We start from the raw sequence: 23,924 nt of genomic DNA, 5'->3' as shown, positions 1-23,924 counted from the left end.
CAAGCCCCGTGTCGGGCTCTGTGATGACAGCTCGGAGCCTGGAGCCTGCATCAGATTCTGTGTGTGTGTCTCTCTCTGCCCCTCCCCTGCTCTCTCTCTGTCTCAAAAACAAATAAAACATTTAAAATAAAATAAAAGTTCACTTTGAAATTAAACACACATTACTATTTATATGAACATCTTCCCAAAATGAAATACTTAGGTATAAATCTGACAAATTATGTACAAAACTATAAAACTCTAATGAAAAGCATCAAAGAACTAAATTAATGGAGAGATGTTCTATGTTTATGGGTAAGAAGACTCGGGGTGCCTGGGTGGCGCAGTCGGTTAAGCGTCCGACTTCAGCCAGGTCACGATCTCGCGGTCCGTGAGTTCGAGCCCCGCGTCAGGCTCTGGGCTGATGGCTCAGAGCCTGGAGCCTGCTTCCGATTCTGTGTCTCCCTCTCTCTCTGCCCCTCCCCCGTTCATGCTCTGTCTCTCTCTGTCCCCAAAATAAATAAACGTTGAAAAAAAAATTATAAAAAAAAAAGAAGACTCAATACTGTCAAGATGTCAATTTTTTCTCTCAAACTTTATGTATAGAACCAGTGCAAGGCCAGTCAAAATCCCAGCAAATTATTGTATCTACAAACTGGTTCTTAAGTTTATATGGAGAGGCAAAGACCCAGAATAGTCAACCAATGTTGAAGGAGAACAACAAATTTAGAGAAGTGACATTGACTTACTCCAAGATTTACTATAAAGCTACAGCAACCAAGACACTGTGGTATTGACAAATGAATAAACAAAAAGAACAATGGAACAGAGATTCCACAAATATACCTACACAAATATAGTTAACTGATGTTTGACAAAGGAGCAAAGACAATAAAGTGAAGCAAAGATATGGTCCTGGAACAACTGGACATCTATATGCAAAAAAAAAAAAAAAAAAAAAATGAATCTAGACACAGACTTCAGACCCTTCACAAACATTTAGTTAAAATCAATCTCGGGGAGCCTGGGTGGCGCAGTTGGTTAAGCGTCCGACTTCAGCCAGGTCACGATCTCGCGGTCCGTGAGTTCGAGCCCCGCGTCAGGCTCTGGGCTGATGGCTCGGAGCCTGGAGCCTGCTTCCAATTCTGTGTCTCCCTCTCTCTCTGCCCCTCCCCCGTTCATGCTCTGTCTCTCTCTGTCCCAAAAATAAATAAAAAATAAAATAAAATAAATTTTATTGAAATTTGAAAAAAAATAAAATAAAATCAATCTCAGACCTGAATGTAAAATGCAAACACTACAAAACTCCTAGAAGATCAGGGCTCCTGGGAAGCTCAGTTGGTTTAAGTGTCTGACTCTTGATTTGTGGCTCATGTCATGATCTCACAGTTCTTGGTTTCGAGCCCTGAGTCAGCCTCTGTGCTGACATGGAAGAGCCTGCTTGGGATTCTCTTTCCCTCTCTCTGCCCCTCCCACACAGGCTTACTCTCTCTCTCTCTCAAAATAAATAAACAAGAAAAAAAAACCTCCTAGAAGATAACACAAGACGGTATGGTGATGACTTTTTAGATGCCACACCAATGACACAATCCATGTAAGAAAGAATTGATAAGCTTGACTTCATTACAATTAAAAACTCTGTGAAAGACACAATCAAATGAATGAAAAGACAACCACAGACTGGGGGAAACATTTGCAAAAGATATATCTGGTAACAGACTGTTACCAAAAGATACAAAGAACTCTTAATACTAAGAAAACAAACACCCCAATTAAAAAATAGTTTACAGGGGTGCCTGGGTGGCTCAGTTGGTTAAGTGTCTGACTCTTGGTTTAGACTCAGGTCATGATCTCAAAGTTTGCCAGCTCAAGCCCCGCATCAGGCTCCTCGCCGACAGTGCAGATCCTACTTGGGATTCTCTCTCTCCTCTCTCACTACTTCTCCCCTGCTTGTGCTGTCTCTCTCTCTCAATAAATAAAGTCAAAAAAAATAGTCTATAGACCTTAACAAATACCCCACCAAAGAAGATATACAGAAGGCAATTAAATGTAAAAATATGCTATACATCATTATGTCATTAGGGAATTGCAAATTAAAAGAACGAGATACCACTATATACTTATTAGAATGGCTAAAAGCCTGAACACTGATAACACCAAAGCTTGGAGAGGATGTGGAGTAACAGAAACTCTCACTCATTCCTGCTGGGAATGCAAAATGGTATGCCTGCTTTGGAAGAAACTGTGGCAATTTCTTATAAAACTAAACATACTCCTAGCATACGATCCAGTCAAATTAAAAATGCACATTTTTGGGGCGCCTGGGTGGCTCAGTTGATTAAGCATCCGACTTTAGCTCAGGTCATGATCTCACAGTCCGTGAGTTCAAGCCCCACGTTGGGCTCTGCTGACAGCTCAGAGCCTGGAGCCTGCTTCGGATTCTGTGTCTACTTCTCTCTCTGCCCCTCATCTGCTCATGCTCTCTCTCTCTCTCTCTCTCTCTCACACACAAAATAAATAAATATTAAAAAAAATTTTAAATGCACATTTTCTCTCTGCCATAGTTAGTAACAATTTTGCTAAGTAAAGTACTAAGGACTTCCACAAGTTTTAGAATTAGAATATTCTAGAATTAGAATTAGAATAGAATATTAGAATATTCCTTTGAAGCTAGGAAGAATTAAACTTAAGACAAAGTAGTACTTTACCAAGTCATCTCATTTTAATTGCGTGATAAACCTAGGAAGTAGGTACTATTATTTTTCCCATTCTATAGATGAGGAAACTGAGGCTTGAGTAGGTTATATAATTTGCCTCAGGTCACAGATCTAGTAAGTGACAAAGGCCTTTTTTCAATGTTTTCTTTTTGTTTTGTTTTTAACTTTTTTGGGGTAAAAATACATAACATGAAATTTGTCATTTGAACCACGTGAAGCATACAATCCAGTAGCATGAGGTACATTCACAATGTGGCACATCCACTGCCACTCTCCATATCCAGAACTTTTATTAATCAGATCAGAATCTCTGTGTCCATTAAATAAGAACCTCACTCTTTCCTCCCCCCAGCGCTTGACAACCACCATTCTGCTTTTGTGTCTCTAAGAATTTGACTGCTCCATGTAGCTCATGTAAGTGGGGTTATATAATGTTTGCCCTTTTGTGTCTATTATTTCACTGAGCATGATGTCTTCAAGCTTCTCCCATATTGTAGCATGTGTCAGAGTTTCTTTTTCCAGGCTGAATAATATTCTATTCTATTGCAATAATATTCCAGTGGTATATGTATGAATAATATTCTAATGTACACGTGACATTTCATTCATCCATCGATGGACATTTGTTTCTACCTCTTGGCTCTTGTGAATAATTCTGTTATGTATGTACATGAGTGTACAAATATCTGCTTGAGTCCCTGCTTTCAGTTCTTTTGGGTATATACCTGGGAATGGAATTGATGTAATCATATGGTAATTTTATATTTAACATGTGGAAAGTAACATAACTTTAACAACTGTAACTTATTAAATGACAGTGTGCTAGGCACTTTGTATTGTCTTAAATTCTTATACAATCTTAAGGTATAGTATGCACAAGTTTTATATGAAGAAATAGGTTCAGAGAGGCTAAATAAGTTGCCAAGATCATGTAGCTACTGAACAGCAGATTGAGACTAGAATCCAGTCCAGTGCTCTTCCTGAAGTACACTCTCATTGACTGCCTTGGTCTCATGGTTTGATTATGTTTGTGGCAGACATTGTTGGTGGTCTTACCAATGGGCTCATCCACTTATTCCTTGCTAAGAGAACCATCATTTGGTCCAGATAAAGAAAAGCAATGTACTCAGAGAAGGTGGAATTTTGCCCCTTCTGCTTCAACCCATGACTGGAAACCAATTATGGCAATCTGATTTTCCTGCCAAGAAGATGTAAGAGGAACTTTGCTGAACATTTTGGGAAATATTTTTATTGATAACCCAAGAGAAGGGAAAAGAAATATCACCTTTTATTTCCTGTTCATACTACTTAAACCATGCTGCTGACATACTGGTAGTTCCTAATATTTGAAGTGATCAAGGAAGCGATTGGCTAGGAGGAAAGAAAACAGAGTGGTTAATAGCATAGACTCTGGAGCCAGACAGCCTAGATTTTAATCCTAACTCTGTCAATTTATTACTAGTATAATCTAGAGTGAGTTAATTAATCTCTTTGCACCTCAGTCACTTCAACTGTAGAGACAATAACAGCAAATTCATATAGTTGTTGTGACGACTAAATGAGTTAATATATATACAGTGTCTGGCACAAAGTAAGTACTCACCCACCAAGTGTTAGCTATTGTTTTGTCGTTGTTGTCGTTGCTGCTGTTGTTGTTGTTGTTATTGGGGCAAAACAAAATCCTTGGACACCCAGAGGCTGGTAGACATATAATCCCTAGAGTGGGATCTGCAATTATTAACAGCCTATCTTGTTTTCCTCTGGTAACATACAAACTACTCACATTGCATTTTGCCTCTTTGGAACATTGCTACATTTTGTATTGGTTATACTATCCTTTGTATTATCTTTCTATAACCCAAAAGAAATCATCTTCTGCTGATAGTTTTCCATTACCTTTAGGATAGAGTCCAAACGTAATACATAAGACCCTTCATGATCTGTGTCTATCTCTTGATTTCCTCTCTAGATATCCTGTCATTCCCCCACATTTTCTCCCATGGCCAATGATCTCATTCATTCAACAAATAGTTATGAGTGCCTAGACAGGAACTATGTAAAGCACTGAAGAGTCAACAAGATATAAAAGTAGGGACGCCTGAGTGGCTCAGTTGGTTACGCATCCGACTTTTGATTTCGGCTCAGGTCATGATCTCATGGTTTGTGGGTTTGAGCCCTGCATCAGTCTCTGTGCTGACAGTGCGATGCCTGCTTAGGATTCTCTTCCCCGGCCCCCCACTCCCCACCCCTGCTCACACTAGCACCTCTCTCTCTCTCTCTCAAAATAAATACATAAAATTTAAAAAAAGATAGAGAAGTAGTTTCTGCCTTCACAGAGCTTTCATTACAAAACATTTAATTATAATCATTATAAGGGCTATGAGATTAAAAGTGCTCTGTGAAATGAAAACGTATAATAGTGAAACCTACCAGAGCTCATTTAAACCTCTATGCCTTGACCCATGCTGTGTTCCTTTGCTGGATCCCTTCTTTTTCCACCTACCCTGCTCTACTTTTTCTGAGAAGCCTTTCTTGACCTGCTTGTTCTTCTGATAGACTTTCCTAACACATATTGCTCTCAGATACTGAAAGCATATTGCTTTCACAGAATTTATTCCACTCTTGGTTTGCTTGGGTCTTTTCATACAACATTCCTCTTCCTCCATGAATCTTTTATCTCTGTACCCCAGGATACTAAAATAAATCTTTGTTGAACAAATGGTATCCACTTTTAAAGACTTTTTACCTTGAAATAATTATAGACTCAGAAGAAGTTGTAGAAATAATAGAATTCCTTGTGTACTAATCACCCAGCTTCCCCCAGTGGTAACATCTTAGATAACTATAGGACATTATAAAAAATAGGAGATTGACATTGGCACAATGAAATTAACTAGACTACAGACTTTACTCAGATTTTATCACCTTAATAGCTGTTTTATATATAGTTCTAATAAATGTTATCATATAGATTCGTGATTATACCACAATCAAGATACAGAACTGTTCTGTTACCACAAAGAACTCCTTTGTACTCCCCTGTAATAATGATGTCCATTTTAACTAGATTTTCTATTATTACAGGGAAGCAAGATGGAGAGGATATATTGTATATTAGCTCTGGAATGCACTGTCCCCTTCAGAGATGGCCCTGGTAACTTCCTCTCCAAATCCAAGATTTTTAAATAGGTTAAAATGTTAAAATTAACATTAATAATATTTTAGATTACCTTACCATCTTAACTTATTATGATTTATAACATCCAGAAATGGTTGTTATAATAATGGTTTTCCATTATTTGTTTTCTAGAATCATAATGTTTCACATGCAGTCTTAAAAGGATACTGTTTCATGGTTTTTAGCATTTAGTTAGAAGAAAATGCCTTCTTAACTAAAAAGGAGAGCTTAAAACAATGTCATGTGCCTACTTTTGGATATAGATCACATGGGACCTGCTATACATTCCAAAAAAGTTAGTGTAATTGCTAGAAATGCTGATTTATTATCTCCTTAAACTAGACACTGTAACTACCTGTGATTGTTCAGTTTCCAAGCTGAGGGGCAGGATGTGTAAAAAAATGAAGGTGGTGTTGATACTAATAATGTCAAGTATCCTACAGTTGTATAATAGCAGCTGTAGACGGAAAGCTAAACAAGAAGTCAGCCTTCTCTGACTGCAGCAAGTCTCTTCTTGTTCTAATCCCCTCTGAGACTTAAAGGGATGGGCAGCCTTGAGGGAAAAAAAGTGGCAAACAAGTAGAAATAATTTGAGGATAAATGTTCAACCTGTTCTTTTCCTAGCTAAAACACCAAAAAGATTGGACTTTTTTGAAACTCTAGAAACATCAATCCAGCCTGCTATCTCTGGTTAAATGTTAAAACTGATGCTTTAAGTAGTAGCAAACTAGCAGACTGCTATTTGACCCAACATCCATTCCCAATGCTTGTCTGCCTTGTAGCCTCGTATTAGAGCCTGGAAAAACTAAGTCTTCACAGCTGCCGTTGGCCAAATTACAGTTCTGGAAAATGCGATGCATGTGAAGTCTGCTGAGTTGGGGGTATGAGGTATTTATCTTGAGAAGGCCTCTACTTAGAAAAGAAAAGACAAGAAATAAACATAGATGGTTGAGGCCACTCCTTTCCCCATCTTCCTGCCTTCAACAAAGGTGTGAAGCTTACAACTGCTACAGCCAATCCTGCAACCAGAAATGTCAAGAGAATCACAGAAATTATGGCTCTGCTGTTTCTGAGCTGTTGAAATCAGGGTAACTGACGACCTACAGACTTAGGTGACCAAATAGACCCTTACTTAAGCCATTGCAATGGAATACTTTTTTTACTTGCAGCCAAATGTATTCCTAACTGTACAGTTATTAAAACGACAAATTCTTAGTCCTCTTTTTCATCCTCACAATTAGCTACTCTTCCTATAGTTACTGATATTGCTCTCTAATCACCCAGACTAGAAAACTCCGCCCTCTCTCACTTCTTATTTTCCCTCATCCTCTTAGTAAACAAGTGTTATTGACTCTATCTAGCTGGTCTCAAATCTATCTCTGCTCCACTATTCTCACTGCCACTAAATTAGTTTGGACACTCCCCATCTCCTACCTGGATTATTTTAACAGCCTTCTAACCAGTTTCCCCACTTTCCAGCCTGATTATCCACCATCCTTCAGAATTATTTTTCTAAAATCTTATCAAGATATTCTTCTTAAATATCTTAGATGACTCTGTTGTCTGCAGGATGAAACACAAACTCTAACCATAAGTATTGTTTGTGCTTTCTTGTCTGGCACTGAGTAGGTGCTCAAGCCTGCAAAGTGACTGAATCTTTGTTATAGCTTTTTTTTGTTGTTGTTAATATCAAAACAGCATACGTGACACTCAATAAAGATTTGTTGAATGAATCTATTTTCTAAATTCTACTGTAAAATCCTTTACCAGTATTCCCAAATACACACATCTTGGCGTGCATTCAGTTGATCTAACCTAGCCTACAGGAAGAAGCTCTTTGGTAACTTACATGCTTTTAGTTTATAATTAGTCATGTATTTTCCAGATTGGGCTTGTGCCGAGAGTGTAAATTACGAAGGTAGGTGAAGTCTGTGTGGGCATTCCTGACAATTTTGCATCCATGAATAACTTCTATCAAATGAGAGAGCAAATCTACAACTTTCTGCTTGCTAGCAAGCTGTATGTACCAAGTTAACCAAACCAGCGTGGGCCACAGCCATCTGCTGCTACAAAAGCTTCGCTTGTGAGGCTAGAAGGCGCTCCTTTGGAACTTGCGGGGGGCGGGGTAGCAGGTAGCCGCCGCATTGCAGCACAAACCTATCTGAAGTCTTCGTATGCGGCTGCCTCCCCAACCCCGCACCCTGTAAACTGCTTCCTCCCCAGAACTGTGGGCCCTTTCAGGTGTTGCTTTTAGGTTTTCCTTGGCCTTGAAAGACGGACACGAAGCCTCTCTTGATGAGATCGGGAAAACCGAACAAGCTCTGAAAGTGGAAGGCGCGTTTGGAGAGCAGGGTCTGAGACAAAGCCCACTCAGCCAGTCACCCAACGTCGCCCCTTCTCCTATGGTCTGATGTCTAGCCCTCCTCATTCCCAATTCCCGATCCAGCCTACAAATTTCTGTGTTTCAAGGGGGGAAAAACAGCCTCCGGCATAAAACTTGGTGCTTTGGGGTCTGGATTTCCTAGCACTGAATTTCTCGGGCCTCTCCTTTCGAGAGGCTAAGCCTGAGCCCCAAGCTCGCGCTTCTAGGAAGCGACCACCGCCTGGTCGCGCACGCGCCCTCCGCGGGCTATCCGCTGACCTTCTCCGGGAAACCCCTCCAAAAGCACCTCCCCGTCACCTCGCACCGCCCCCTCCCTTCCTCCTCTTTCCGCTTCCTTTTTTGCGCCTGCGCGGACCCAATTGTTTTGGCTTTCCGGTGGGATCCAGCAAAGGAAAAGGGCGGGGGAAGCTAGGGGAAGGGCGCGGGAAAGGGGTGGGGGTCTCAAGAACCCGGGAAACTGCAAAACTGCCGCTTGTGCCGCTAGGCGGGCGCAAGCGGCGGGAGTTAAAACCTGGCGAAGGCTGGCCCGCCGTCCGCTGCCCGCGCGTTCCCGGGCCGCGGAAGGGGCCCGCGAAGGGGGCGAGCGCGCGCCGCAGGGGCGGGGCGGGAGCGGCGAGCCGGGCGTCTCGCGGCCCGGCGGCGCGGCTCCCGGGGGAGGAGTCTGGCGGTGGTCGGGCCCTAAGGAGCGTGCGGCGGCGCCCGCAGAGGACGCTGCTTTCCGCGCAGGACGGACCGACCGAGGGAGGGCGCGAGGGAAAGCCGGAAGGAAGACGAGGCGACGGCGCCAGCCTTCCTCGGGGGAGGCGGAGGCGAGACCCCGGCCCTGGCCGCGGCGGGAGGGCCACGCCCCCGCCGCCGCGCCCGAGGGGCCCAGTGTTTTCGGGGCCGCCGGCCGCACCGGATCCCGATCCCTGGGACCTGGGGACACGGGTGAGCAGGCGTCTTCAACGCCGGGCGGGAGATAGGGGCGGGCGGGGGGAGCCCGCCAAGACCTGTGGAGGAATTGGGGAAGGAGGGCAGCAGTGGGAGGGGGCTCGGCCCTTTGTGGCTCTGCCGGCGGGGGGGGGTGCGGGGGGCGGCGGCGGCGGCATCTTTCAAACCCGAGACGCTTCCGCCGCGGTAGGGGGAGGGGCGCGGGCAGCCGGCGCCGCCCTCCGCACCCCGCGGCGGCCCCTCCGCAGCCGGGCCGGTGTGTGGGGCTGGGGTGTCCGGGTGCGCCGCTCGCGGGGCCGTTTCCGGCCCCGGCCTCGGGGCGCCTCGGGGCCGCGGGGCTCCCAGGCGGCTCCCTGGCCCCGGCTGGCGCCCGCCTTTGCCAAAATAAAACCGTTTCCCTTAATGCCTCGCGACGTGTTCGCGAGGTGGTGGGCCAGAGAAGGGCAAGCCCTTCCTTGCATTTTTTTTCTTCCCAGTATATCTGAAGTAAGCAGGAGATGTGTAAATTAGCAGAGGTCCCATTATGATCTAACGATTTTAAAAAGAAAGCAGAAGCTGCCCTTTGAAACAAAATCGTGTACGTGTTTACTTTAGACTGTGAAATCGTTAACTTACTTGAACTCGACCACCTCCCTCTCCCTATGAATTGACAAACCGTGAAGTAGAAGAATATCCTTTGATTTGATTGGGAGCAGTTATTCCGGAGTTAACGTCTTTTGTATTCTAGTTTAGCAATCTAAGATCTCCTTTTACAGCGACCTTAAAGGGAGAGGAGTACATACTCCATGGGCTACAGATCCCTAGAATTGTCCGCTACCACTATGGTCCTTTCAAGTGAAAATAGAAAAAGAACCCAAATGTAAAATTAACTTTAAAAGGGCACGTTTGTATGCAGTATTTATCTTCTAGATCACTTAGCCTTATAAAAATGTAGGGTACAGGACTGGTCACGTGTTGTTTATACATGAATCTGTACGTCTGGCTCACTGAACATTCAGGCATTCAGAAACAAAACCCTATCAGTAATGTGGTCTGACCAAAATTATATTTTCTTTTATTGAAGCAACTAATTACCGGGGTGGTTTGTTTCTTCTCTTTTTGTTTTTTCCTTCCCTCTGAGTTGTGAATTTTTGCCTGAATTTGAGTATTCAAATCTCTTGCGGTTGTGAGTGACTTAGTTAACCTTTGGTAACGTTTTTTCAGGAGAACTTTTTTTTTCTGACCTGAAATAAATTTAAGAATCAAACTAGGCCGTTATTTTCTAGTTTTGGCCGTGTGATATTTGGTATTCTTCTCATCTGGTTGGTAACTAACGTTAAGCCTATTCTTCACACTTTGATCTTTTGTTGTTCTGCTGCTTGTTGAAAACCCTTTACATTGGGCCCTGAAATTCTCAAGAAGTTGTCTGTTGATCAGCTATACAGGACTGTAGCATTTCTGTTGTGCATGCTTTATCTTCACACTCTGACACCTAGTGCTAATTTCTCTACACGGAGTTTTGTAGGAAGGAGTTTTAAGTACAGTATAACTTCTCCCCTTTTTGTTTGCTCTCATAGGAAGCGTTACCATAAATAAGATCTGTTAGCTTTAGTTATTCATGGGGCCTCTAAGGAGGTGGGTTGGAATAGCAGGTCATAGTGCTTAAGTCCACACAATTCTATAGATTCTCTTTCTCCTGGTTAATGGAAATGATGAACTATTTCGTAAATTTTAAACATTGAACATTGAATTCCTAGAAATTTGAATGCAGTCTGAAAAGCCAAGAGATTTTACACATTTATTTAGACAAGAGTTGTTTTTTTCATTGCCCACTTTCCTAAGGCCAGGAAAAAGGATTTGTCTTACTGTCATAAAATATATGAATGAAAATATCAGAGTTCTTCATTATATATCAGCTTTATCGTTTTCACTTTTGTGCAGTTTGAATACAGCAAGTAACATTTAACTCGGTATAAAAAATGACAGGTTGATTGCAAATAATTTTTTAAATATTTGAAGATTACTCCTGGTTCCTTTGCCCGGACTTTGCAGGACCTAGATTTTCTCAGTGTGGGAGGAGAAGGGATTGTTGTAGAAGATTTGGAGAAAATATAATTTAATGAGAGAAGCTTTTAAAATTCTTCACTTTCTTTGCTCTACTTCCACACCTCTGACAAGTGGTGACATGGCGGTGGCTTCCATGGTAGGCAGAGGATTCTAAGTATCCCTCAGTTTATTTTTTGGGATATAAACTGAGAAACTTCAGTAGTCATAATCATAAACTGGCTGTGCCCTTAATGACCTTATGAGTATGTTTGAATGTCTGGGAAATATTTTCTTCTGTTGTGATTGAAAAGATTTTTGACTTGATGGAAAGTGAAATCCTAGTGAAAAAGTTAAGGTCAGTTTTTCTTTAGCCTGTATTTCTCCAGCTTTCTTAAGTCACTATGTAGAGCTGAGAGGAAAAATCGAAAAATGATATCCAAAATACAAGGACATACTATACTCCTATGATTATTCTATCACAGATAGCATCTCCTTTATGTTCTCATTTAATACTTTGTTGTACTTGTTTAATTTTTAAAAAGTGAAGTAACTTACTAATCGTAATGTAGTATATAGGAGCTTATACTTGTGATCTGAATTTACTTAGGGTGCTGAGCATAATTGACTTGGTGGAGTCCTGTAGTCTTTTCATTGTGGTTGGAAAGGAATAGACCTGAGCTCTTAATTTGGTTAGAATAGGGGAAGCTATACTGAAATTTATCAAACTTTATAAAGTCTTTAAAAGGCAAGGTATTTTTTTTTTAATTGATGTTTGTCACGCCTCCAAAAAATACTGTTTGTGTAGTGGTTGACAGTCAGTCTAAAGACCAAGCGGTCTTCCACATATTCTCAACTGTCAGGATGGTTTTGTTAACTTGAAAGCAAGCTTCTTGGCACCAATCTTTTTTGTCCTCCCTGAGGAGAAATCTGTTGCCTCATTGATACGAACAAAGTTTTGTTTTGTGACTGGTGCTTCCTGGTTCTTCTTTAGTTTTTTTGCACTGGCATCGGCCCTTTCAAGATTAGTCTTTGTTGAGCCAGTTTGTTCTGTGATTTGTACCATCAAAACACTCCCTAAATCTTTGAATGAATGTTTTTTAAGATCCCTTTCACCCCTGGTAAAAAGAGAACCGTGTTTGAGTACTGAGACTTTGTAATTGGGACGCCTGGACCTGTATAGGTGTGGAGATTCAGGAGTTGGGAAAGTGCCACAAAAAGCCTGGCCAGTGACTGCATCAGTAATATAACTGCAGGTTTATGTGGTAGGGTTCTGTGTCAAGCATCATCCGAAGATCTTTATGAAATTAATTTATTCAGCTCACTGAGAAGAGATTTGTTTTTATCTTCCATTTTACCAATTAGCATATTGTGGCACAGAAAGTAAATAACTTACAAAAGGTCACACAACTAGTTGAAGAATTGGGCTTTCACAGCTCTACAGTTCGTGCTCTTAATTTTTTGGCAATACTTGACGTTCAGAATGCCTTGGATCCTTTCCAAGAAGTCTTCAATCTTTTGTATTGGCATTTGTGGCGTTGGAAGATGCAGCACCATCTAAGTTAAAAATATAAAACTGGAAAGTGCTTCATACATGATCTAGAGTTCACTGCCCTTCCTCTTTCATCCTTTATGTATTTTCTGTGTAGTCCTTGTTGGCAACCTCCTTCCATCTTTTAATTTCATTTAACATACACAACTCACTTAATTGCTAATCAATCTCATTTTCACCTGCAGCAGGTATTTAATCCTTTATTCTTTCCTTTATCTTCTCGGTTTTGCCTGGTTAGCGTTGGAAAATGTTCTATTTGTGTTTCTTAGCTACTCAGTGGAAGGGTACTGCAAATGACACACCTGTGGGGTTGAAACCTAGGTTTCAGAGTGAAATTTGAAAGCTCCTCTCCCCCTAATAGAACCCTTTGCCATCAACCTCTGAAATCTTTTGAGTGTTTGGAGTTAACTTTTAAAATTTCAATATTTCAAGCCTTTCTCCAATTAATCTTGGTTTCTGTTCCTTTAAAGTCAATGTTCAGGATCTATACAATATAAATTGCTACTATTTCTTTCCAGTTTATTTATTTTGAGAGCGTGAGCAGGGGAGGAGCAGACAAGCAGGGGAGGGGCAGACGGCGGGGTGGGGGGGCACAGAGGATCCAAAGTGGGCTCTGTGCTGACAGCACATATTGGAGGATGTGTGGCTCAAACTCACTCACTGTGAGATCATGACTTGAGCAGAAGTACTGAGCCACCCAGGAGCCCCTATTGTTACTGTTATCTCTTTAATTGTCATTATTACAGCGTGTACTTTGTGTAGATTTTCTTTATAGATACATGTTGGGGCATATGTTGGCTTTTGGAGCCTCATGACTTAACCATCTTTTTTGTAGTACTGTTATTTTTTTAGGAAAATGAAGTGAGGATTTCAGACAACTAGATTAAACTTCTGGAGTACGAGTAATTTTAAAGTTGGATTTTCTATATTTCTGATATAATGATGAAAGTATAAAACAGGTTGGCTTATGAAGGTTTATTTTATAGTCATGTTGATTATTTGAGGAAAATCTGTTGAAATAATTTCTCATGAGGTGTTTCACATTTTTAAATAGAATTGTGCATATTAATATGGATTGCTGACTGATTTAATCCTGATGATCATGTAATAGCAGTGCTTGTTCCTTTTGAAACTATTTTGTGTGGTGGAATCCACTCAAAGTACCTTGGAAGCTTGGGTAGCCTAGAGAAAAAATGTATTAGAACCAAAACTTTTGCTTTCCTTTTTCTCTCTCAGTCATATAATATAAATTTCCTACTTTTATAGGAAGTCCTTAGATTTAAGAATAAGTTGGACTTTGTCCACTGATTTTTTGCAGAAAGTCCATGGGTAGAGAGTAGAAGAAAAGATCTCCTGTACGTGGCATTCTAACATTATTCATTGTTGTTCTCTGCTGTCAGGTAGATCACTGAAAAACGTTGAAATGAACCCATAAGTTAGGAAAAGAATTTAGAGGGGTGCCTGGGTGGTTCATTCGGTTAAGCGTCTGACTTTGGCTCAGGTCATGATCTTGCAGTTCGTGAGTTCGAGCCCTGCATCGGGTTCTGTGCTGACAGCTTGGAGCCTGGAGCCTCTTCAGATTCTGTGTGTGTGTGTGTGTGTGTGTGTGTGTGTGTGTGTGTGTGTGTGTGTGTGTGTGTGCGTGCGCGCCCTTTCCCTGATTGCACTCTGTGTGTGTCTCTCACAAAAATAGACATTTAGGGGCATCTGGGTGGCTCAGTCGGTTAAGCATCCGACTTCAGCTCAGGTCACGATCTCGCAGTCCTTGAGTTCGAGCCCCGCGTCGGGCTCTGGGCTGATGGCTCAGAGCCTGGAGCCTGCTTCCGGTTCTGTGTCTCCCTCTCTCTCTGCCCCTCCCCCGTTCATGCTCTGCCTCTCTGTCTCAAAAATAAACGTTAAAAAAAAAAATTAAAAAAAAATTGACATTTAAAGAAAATGTTAGAATATCCATAGTTTTTATGTCAAACTACAGTGCACTTTAGTACATTCTGAATTTTTTTATATCGTGTTTGTACAACTCCCATTTCTTACTCTCGTCATTTTTCGCTGTGGAATATTTCTTATGACCAGCTTTCAAATATAGGACTTTAAATTTTTTTTTTTTTTTACATTTATTTATTTTTGAGAGACAGAGGGAGACAGAGCACAAGTGGGGGAGGGGCAGAGAGAAGGAGACACAGAATCCGAAGCAGGCTCCAGGCTCTGAGCTGTCAGCACAGAGCCTGATGCGGGGCTCGAACTCACGGACCGCGAGATCATGACCTGAGCCAAAGTCAGGTGCTCAACCCACTGAGCCACCCAGGTGCCCCTCAAATATAGGACTTTAAAATATGTCTCTTTACACAAAAATTATCTTGTATACATATTCTATTTCTCAACTGCGTGTAGTTATTGTAGTTGATAAAATAGAAAATAAGTGATTTTGACTGTATAGTTCTGTTTTTTTCTTAGCAGATTATCTTGTAGACGAATGTACTTTATTTTTATTTTTTTATTTTTTAAAGTATTTATTTTTGAGAGAGAGCAAGGGAATGAGCAGGAGAGAGAGGGGTACAGAGTACCCAAAGAGGGCTCTATGCTGACAGGAGCACGCCTTATGCAGGGCTGGAACTCTGGAACCATGAGATCGTGACCTGAGCTGAAGTCTCTTGCTTAACCAACTGAGCCACTCAGGTGCCCCTTGTTTGTTTTTAACCTTAATAAAGAGTACTCACACTGCATAAAAGAGAAAGTGTTTCAGAAATCCACTGAACCTGGGGAAAAGCAGGTGGGGAAAGTAGGTGTGTGTTAGGGAACAGATGTTAAAATATTTTTATTGAAGAGAAAGTGGAACATATACAGGTTAGATTAAGAATTACATTTAATTCAACTTTTAAGCATTTAAGGTGTATGTTTTTCCCCTGTTATTGTGATCTAAAGGGAAGACCTTCTAGGAGATAACAACCTGAGTTTTGTATTTTAATCACTGATTCTTAATATTTGATCAAGAAGCAGTCTGAAGCAGCGATTGGTACATGTGGTCTGCAGCCTGTTTTTGGAAATGAGTTTTATTGGAATAAAGTATGCCCATTTGTTTACATGCTGCCTTTTGCCACTTTGCCACTACAAAAACAGAGTTAAGCATTTGGGACAGAGGCTTTATAACTTACAAAGCCTCTGAAATATTTTGTCTTCGTGATAAGAGAAAGTAGTATACCCTTTAAAAGTTTTTTTTTCAAATTAGATAATCATTGCATATGTTAATAAACAGAAGGATTGAAAAAAGTCTTCACTAAGTTTTTTCCTCTTTCTGCAACATGAACCACTGTTAGTAGTGGAATCAAATGCCAACTACCTCCTTTGCTCATTTTACTTGTATTACAGTTTTTCTTATGGTAAAGAATAAAATTTCTTGTATTATCAGAAGTTTTGAAATGAAAGATCAAGACAGGTGGATTTTAAGAAAAGCGTTTCTTATATGCGGCTTACTTTACCCATTTGCACCTTTTTAGCTTTTGTCTACAATAACTCGTCTTTAAAACACCATTTTTTTAAATGATAATCATGGTTTTGGCTGTAATCTATAGTAAGAATAAACGCATATGGTATTTTGGAGCTCTAGTGGTTGGCAACCCTCAGTCTGAGTACTTCTAGTACAATGACCAGCACTTAATAAATACTCAGTAAACATTTGTTGAGTTAAATTTAAGTAGCCATTGATTTGTGATAGAAAAATAATTCCCTGATACCTGGGAATTAGTCTATGGGTAACTAACTGCTAACTTCTGCAGATAACAAGATGTGTGACTTACTTTGAAGCTAATTTTAGGTATGACATAGAATGATACATGACACAATATATTTATTAAAAAGAAAATTCATAAAATATGTTAAATCACTGGTGAAGTTAAGTAATACAATACAGGCTTTGTGAAATATTTTTAGGATATTGATTTCAAGTATTGTTTCTAGGAGAAAAGGATTCTGTAAATATTCATGTTACGGGCGTTTGAAGGTTGTTGGTTGGTCATCTTAAACTTTGCAACTTTTCATGTTTTTACATATTTTCACATATTTAAAGTCTCTGGTCTCAGAGAAGTTTTATTTTGAATTGTACTAGATACAGGTGTTCAAATTATTACACTTATTTAATATGATATCTGAATAACTTTTCCTGCCTACTTTATTTTTTAAAACATTTATTTATTTATTTATTTATTTATTTATTTATTTATTTATTTAGAGCACAAGCGAGCAGGTGAGGGGCAGAGAGTGGGAGGGAGAAAATCCCAAGCAGGCTCCGTGCTGCCAGTGCAGAGCCCAGCTTAGGACCCAAACTCACAAAACCGTGAGATCATGATCTGCGCTACATCAAGAGTTGGGTACTTAACTGATTGAGTCACCTAGGTACCTCTTTTTTCTGCCTATTTTAATATTAAGATATCTTAAATAAAAAATGCCCTATCAGGAAGAAAATGTACTCCAGATTACAAAGTAAGGTGTGGGGACTAGGGGTGTATAATGCAGCCATACTGAGGATTACATAAAGCTGGCTCATGGTGTAATTTTCTAAAAGCATCTTCAGTTGTTTTACTGTGGCATCATGTGTATGATTAAAAAAAAATTAAATCTAGTAAGAGACTTAACAAATCAGGCCTAAAAAAGTCCTTTCAAAAAATCAAGTCACTACAAAAAAATCAAGTCATAATATGAAGTTAAAGAAATGACCAGAGTGAGCCTAGTCTGTACAGCTAGCCTGCAAGGAATTCTGGGGTCTAGCAGTGGGATCCAAATCCATCCTGGCCCAGACTGCCAGTTCTTGTCACCTGATTTAAATATGGATGAGGATGATTTTGGATCTTGCAGCTATGGTTAGGACTTTGTTTATCAATGCATGCATTTCTGTAAGATAAATTTCTAGAGGTAGAATTAATAGATTGGGATAGTCAGCATTTACAATGCCAAATACTATGCTTTCTGTAATAGTTCACTTGCAGTTCTGAAATTCAGAAAGCTCTTAAAATCAAGTTTTAAGAAAAACTAGCAGAACTCAACCTGAAGTAACACGAGGCTATTTATAGTATTATTTTCACACTGTTCATATTTCCCACAGTAAAGATAGTAGTATGTTCAATTATGGAGTGTTGTGCCAGACTCCTTGAGAGAGTCTTGTAATACATGATACATGTACCACGTTATCTCTATAAAACCTGAAAAATTCTAAATTCCAGAACATAACTAGCCCTAAGAGTTTTTTTTTTTTAATTTTTTTTAATGTTTATTTATTTTTGAGAGCAAGAGAATGCATGCAGGAGAGGGGCAAAGAGGGAGACACAGAATCCACAGCAGGCTCCAGGCTCTGAGCTGTCAGCGTAGAGCCCAGTGCAGGGCTTGAACCCAAGAACCCAAGATCATGACCTGAGCTGAAGACAGATGCTTAACCGACTGAGCCACCCAGGTGCCTCTCTAGCCCTAAGAGTTTTGAATAAGAGCTTGTAGGTATGACTTGACCTACACTTCTGTGTAAGAATGCTCATTTTCTCCATACCCTCACTGGGCCTTGCATTATTGATATGTGAAAATAGCCAGTGATTTTAGGTATTACTAGCTTTAGAGGTTATAGTAGTAGAACTTAGATTTATAGTGTAACTTTCAAATCTGGAAGAGCAAAGTCATTACCTTAAATGACCCAAAGTCTCTCTCTGCCTTTGCACCTGTTTTAGTTACGTTCAGAGTTAAGTTGGCTGGAAATTTGACAGTGTATATCAAGTTAGCAGTTCGTGTAATAGTATAGTTTGGCAGGAAGTACAATGTGATCTTCTCTTTGACATATGGGAGATACTTTGTGAGAAAAAGTGTTAGTGGTTCCAATCACGGTATTATTTATAGGTTTCATGTCAATAGTACTTGATTTTTCTCATTATGGGAACTAAGAGTCATCTAATTAGAAAAGAAGTGATAGTTTTAGCTATTTAGTAATTCTGTGTGGGTTTTATCTCTTCTTTTCCTGATTTGTAATTCCTTTGCCAAAGTTAAATTTTAATTCAGTTGGAATTTCTTTTGATGAATGGTATGCAATAGGACTAAAATGTAGAGGTTTTTTTTCCCCCTCTTTCAAGTGGTTAGCCAGTTGTTCCAACATTATTTGTTGAAATAAGCCAGTTTTCCTATTTTAAAATGCCAGTGTTTAGCATATCTAATTTCTTATATTTACTTGGGTTTATTGTAGATTTTTAATACATTTTACTATTGACAAGAGTCACAAAGAAAAACTTGCCTTCCGTTCCCCTCAAATATCTTGGCAACTGCTGTGCATTCTTCAGATGAATTTTCTGCAAATAGGATTTAGGTTGGATTTGTATTAAATTTATACATTTTGGAGAACATTCATATTCGTATAATATAGAGTCTTCCATGTAGGAACATATGTCTCTTTATCATGTTTGGTTTCAAAAAGGGTTTTTTGTACCCCCCCCCCCCCCCCGGAAAATTGTATACTCTTAAAAAGATTTCTAGGAAGGAACCACCACTGGACAAAGAGATATACTCCCTATGCTACCCTTACTGAACTGAACTTCAGATTTAAAAAGTATATAGTTTTGGGGTGCCTGGGTGGCTCAGTCAAGTGTCAGACTCTTGGTTTTGGCTCAGATTATGATCTCACACTTTTGTGAGGTTGAGTCCCATAACGGGCAGCTTGGAGCCCGTTATGGGACTTCTCTTTCTCTCTCTCTCTCTCTGCCTCTCCCCTGCTCATGCTGTCTCTCTCAAAATAAATAAATAAACTTAAAATACACACACACACGTATATATATATATGTATATATATATATAGTTTGGAAATTAACAAATGGAATGTTTACCATATAGTTAATTTATATTAAATATAAAGCGTTTGTAAGTATATTTAGAATATATTTCCCAAAATGAGATTCTCCACGCAAGAGAAAGGGTTTTGTTTTGTTTTCTTTTCTTTTTCTCTTAAATTATGGTCATGTATTGCCACTAAACAAATAACTAGTGTATTTGGCTTTTTTGGTAATTATTTTTAAGTAACTTTAAAATATATGCTTACTGATATGCTGCTTACTTTCTAGGATGTTTGTGTTTTGTAGAGAAGACAAAAAGTTAATTTAAGACTATAAATATTATTTTTTCCCAGTCTTTTTAATTTTAAATGTAATAGACTTTAAATATCCCTTTTCTCAAGGGGGCCCTGGGTGGCTCAGTTGGTTGAGCATCCAACTCTTGATTTTAGCTCAGGTCATAATCCCAGGGTCATGGGATCAAGCCTTGTGTTGGGTGTCGCACTGAGGATGGAACCTGCTTGAAATTCATTCTCTCCCTCTCTCCCTCCCCCTCCCTCTTTCTCACTCTTTCTCTCTCTTTCGCTCTCCCTCTTTCTCTTTTTTGCTTTCTCTCTGCCCCCTCCCTGCTTGTGCTCCTGTGTGCAGTCTCTCGGAAAAAAAAAAAAAAATCAACAAGAAATGTACCTTTTGTCATGTTTCGTTTTTATGGTAATGTTTGAAGTTGAACTTTGAATAAATATGATTTATATTTAAATCTGCTATTTTAAGCATTGTATTCTAAAAATGTACTGGCCTACATACTCTAACTGAACTTTTTTTTTTTTTTTTTTTAGTTTCTCCAGAGGATCCACAAAACATAGGATGTCACCACAAAATCTACCTCGTGTGTTACTCTCTTTAACTCATGAGCTGCACAACAATTGTAAATTTGAGCAAGACGTCTGCAGACTGTTGGGAAACTGAAGAACCTAATTAACACAGGATGACCTAGGAGTGATTCTAAGCCTATAACAAGAAACTATTCATTAGTGAATGTGTCAGTCTTGATTCTGAATGCTACAGATAACAGCAAGCAGAGTTTCTCCTTTCTTTATTTCTGAAGCATTCACTTGACCTTCCATCAGTAAGACTGACTTTTCCAATCTGTTCCGGGAGATATTAATGGAATACAGTCATGTCCACTCAAGACGAGAGGCAGATCAATACTGAATATGCTGTGTCCTTGTTGGAACAGTTAAAACTGTTTTATGAACAGCAGTTGTTTACTGACATAGTGTTAATTGTTGAGGGCACTGAATTCCCTTGTCATAAGATGGTTCTTGCAACATGTAGCTCTTATTTTAGGTAAGTACTTAAATCTTGCTTGGCTTGTAATTTCAAATGTAGAATGTTAGCTTATTTTAATGTTTTAATGGGAATTCTTTTAAACGTTTCAGTTAAAAAAAAAAAATGACATCTTAATGTTTTGCTTAAACTTTTATTCCAATGGCATGGTGCTTGCCAAATCACTTCCTTGCATGTTTAAGTAAAGGACAGGAAAAAGAAGTTTTTGCAAAGGTTTAAATACAAGAAATTTGTTGAAATTAACTCCGGTAAAGTTTTCATTGTGGGGAGGCAAAAAGATTCAGAATGCTGTTTTGCCATTAAAAGACAAAGAAAAATGAGGGGCGCCTGGGTGGCTCAGTCAGTTAAGCGTCCTACTTTAGCTCAGGTCATGATCTCAACAGTCCGTGAGTTCGAGCCCCGGATCGGGCTCTGTGCTGTCAGTTTGGGGCCTGGAGCTTGCTTCAGATTCTGTGTCTCTCTCTGGCCCTCCCCCACTCACGCTCTGTCTCTATCAAAAAATGAATAAACGTTAAAAAAATTTTTTTTAAAGAAATGAATAATTTTTATTTGCTGTTGAGATTTTAAAATATTACATTCAGAAAAGAGTAGTCAGGGGCACCTGGGTGGCTCAGTCAGTTAAGGGTCTGACTTCAGCTCAGGTCACGATCTCACACTCTGGGTTCAAGCCCCACGTCGGGCTCTGTGCTACAGCTCAGAGCCTGGAGACTGCTTCGGATTCTGTGTCTCCCTCTCTGTCCTCTGCTCATGCTCTGTCTCTCTCTCAAAAATGAATAAATGTTAAAAAAAAAAATTAAAAAAAAAAAAAAGAATAGTCATTGATGTAAGAGTTGTAGTAGGCTGAACGATAACTTTTCGAGGATAATTGTTGCTGTTTAGGCGTGTTAAGGACTTTATTTCCTTTGCAAAAATGTGTTTCTTTTTCTCACTCTTAGTTTACTATTATCATTTATGTTATCCTTTTAGCCTTACCAGACTCCTTGCCAGGTTTAAATATTTAGTAATTAATACTATTGTTCTCTATGCATCAAAATTTAGAAGCTGATTTATTTGTAATAGCAAGTAAATCTTAACTTTTCATTTTTATGATCTTCTGCAACTTTTAACCTTTTTAGTAGGTTTCTCTTTATTGTGTGTTTTGTGAGAAGAATGGAAGCAAAGTCATAGAAATTCTTTTATTTGTGTTTTGTCCTTAGGTTGAATTTTTACTTAATATTTGAAAGGGACAGGGTCAATAAAGATGAGTTAAATGTGGACCAGTATAATACCTACCACAAATATTAGTAGTCATAAGTGGGGATCAGCTGTGAAAGTTAATTTCTGCTGTTCTTTAGTGTCAGCTATAGACAGGACAGGTTTAATGTTGACTTTGTAAGGTTAACATACTTGAAGGTGTAGAGACTTCACTTTTTTTTAATGTTTATTTATTTTGAGAGAGAGGGAAAATACCAAGCAGGCTCCACACTGCCAGTGCAAAGCCCAATGCAAGGTTTGATCTCACGAATTGTGAGATCATGACCTGAGCTGAAATCAAGAGTTGGACTTCACTGATAGCCACCCAGGCGCCTCAGAACTTTACATTTCTTAATGTGGCACATCTCCTGATATTCCCGAAGTTAAGGCCCAATGCTATTTATCTTTCCTGTGCCTGCGATTGTTTCACGTTAAGCTGTGGATTTTTCATGCAATTTCAGACATTGATTTTCTTAGAAAGCTTAGCATATTTGCAAACAGTGATTCTAAAACTTGGTTGATCATCAGAATCCTCAAGTGCTTCTACAAATAGGGGTTCTTGGATTTCAAACCTAGAAATTCTGATTCAGTGAGTCAGGGTTAGAGTTCAGGAATTTTTATATATTTAAAAACTTACCAAATGATTGTGATGGTCAGTGTTTTTTTTCAGATCTGTTGGCTTAGTAGATGGTGTTAGAAATTTGAAGTTACAGATTCAGTCAATACCGAGAGTTATTAGCTGTCCCTTTTTAATGGCCATTAATTATAAATTGATTACCCATTATTAGAAAGAGTTTTATGCCTTAGTTGCGGATTTTCAGATTGATATTTTTAATCATAGAACAGAATCTTTTGTAAAGGTAATGACCTTAGGAGTCATCTAGTCTGATTTTTAAATCTGTGCAGAAATTCCATCTCTAATATTCTCTGTATGGTCATCATCTTGATCAGGAAGTAAACTTGCGTTTTTGTAGATGTCTTCCCTTTTTTTTTTTTCCTTTCTCATTAAGTTTATTTGTGATTGTATAGGTAACACACTGTTCTTTAAATTCTCTAGTCATGAGGCTGTTTATCTTTAACTAAGTGGGTTAGAATTGATTTTCCTGAAGACCAGGAGACTTAAATCTTTCAATAATGTTAGTCTTTAATTTTTTTTATATGTTTTTATTTATTTTTGAGATGGGGGGGAGGGGCAGAGAGAGAGGGAGACCCAGAATCCGAAGCAGGCTCCAGGTTCTGAGCTGTCAGCACAGAACCCGACGAGGGGCTCGAATTCACAGACCATGAGATAATGACCTGAGCTGAGGTCGGACACTCAACCGACTGAGCCACCCAGGTGCCCCTCAATAACGTTACAGTCTTAAAGACAACACAGTCTTCTTAAGACTACTGTTATTTCCTTTTCAATGGCTAGTTCCCTTTTTTAGCATCCTTGGTCTTGTGAGAAAATATATTCTCTCTAAAGCAAATCAGATAATAAGAAGTAGAATTAAGTAGAAGTAATTATAAGTAGGAGGAATAGTCTGATACATATTTGTGATTAAAGCCACACATCTTTAAAATCCTGTGTCTGGGCTGCCTTTATAATCCCCAAGATGAAAACAGTCCTTTATATTTCTTCCTCCCATATATACCTTTCCTCTGGAGTGGGTAGATTATCCTGTATTTCCACAATAATAATTTGATCTTTTCCCAAGTGTTCTTCAGTTGGATTCTTTCAGGTTCGTTGATTTTAGTATGTCTTTATGTATAATACTAGTCCGTAGAAATTTACTATTGGAAATTCTTCCTTTTG

The 23,924-nt window shown here is 39.4% G+C and overlaps 1 protein-coding gene across 3 annotated transcripts in view; it reads left to right on the top strand.

Annotated features, from left to right (window-relative positions):
* The first annotated feature begins 9,047 nt into the window (after positions 1-9,047).
* KBTBD2 (kelch repeat and BTB domain containing 2) overlaps positions 9,048-23,924 on the top strand; it is a 23,897-nt gene continuing 9,020 nt past the window's right edge. The window contains exons 1-2 of one of the 3 annotated variants that reach the window (XM_023250478.2): positions 9,048-9,187; positions 20,386-20,896. In XM_023250478.2, the coding sequence (XP_023106246.2) occupies positions 20,727-20,896 (170 nt within the window). In that variant the 5' untranslated portion in view covers positions 9,048-9,187; positions 20,386-20,726. Of the gene's footprint in view, positions 9,188-9,746; positions 9,768-18,182; positions 18,202-20,385; positions 20,897-23,924 lie in introns of those variants that run through there. The other 2 variants (XM_045052571.1, XM_045052572.1) reach the window with 2 other exon arrangements.

This window comes from Felis catus, chromosome A2 (assembly GCF_018350175.1).
Source record: "Felis catus isolate Fca126 chromosome A2, F.catus_Fca126_mat1.0, whole genome shotgun sequence".
Taxonomy (NCBI): Eukaryota; Metazoa; Chordata; class Mammalia; order Carnivora; family Felidae; genus Felis; species Felis catus.
This window is presented reverse-complemented; position numbering and strand designations above follow the sequence as displayed.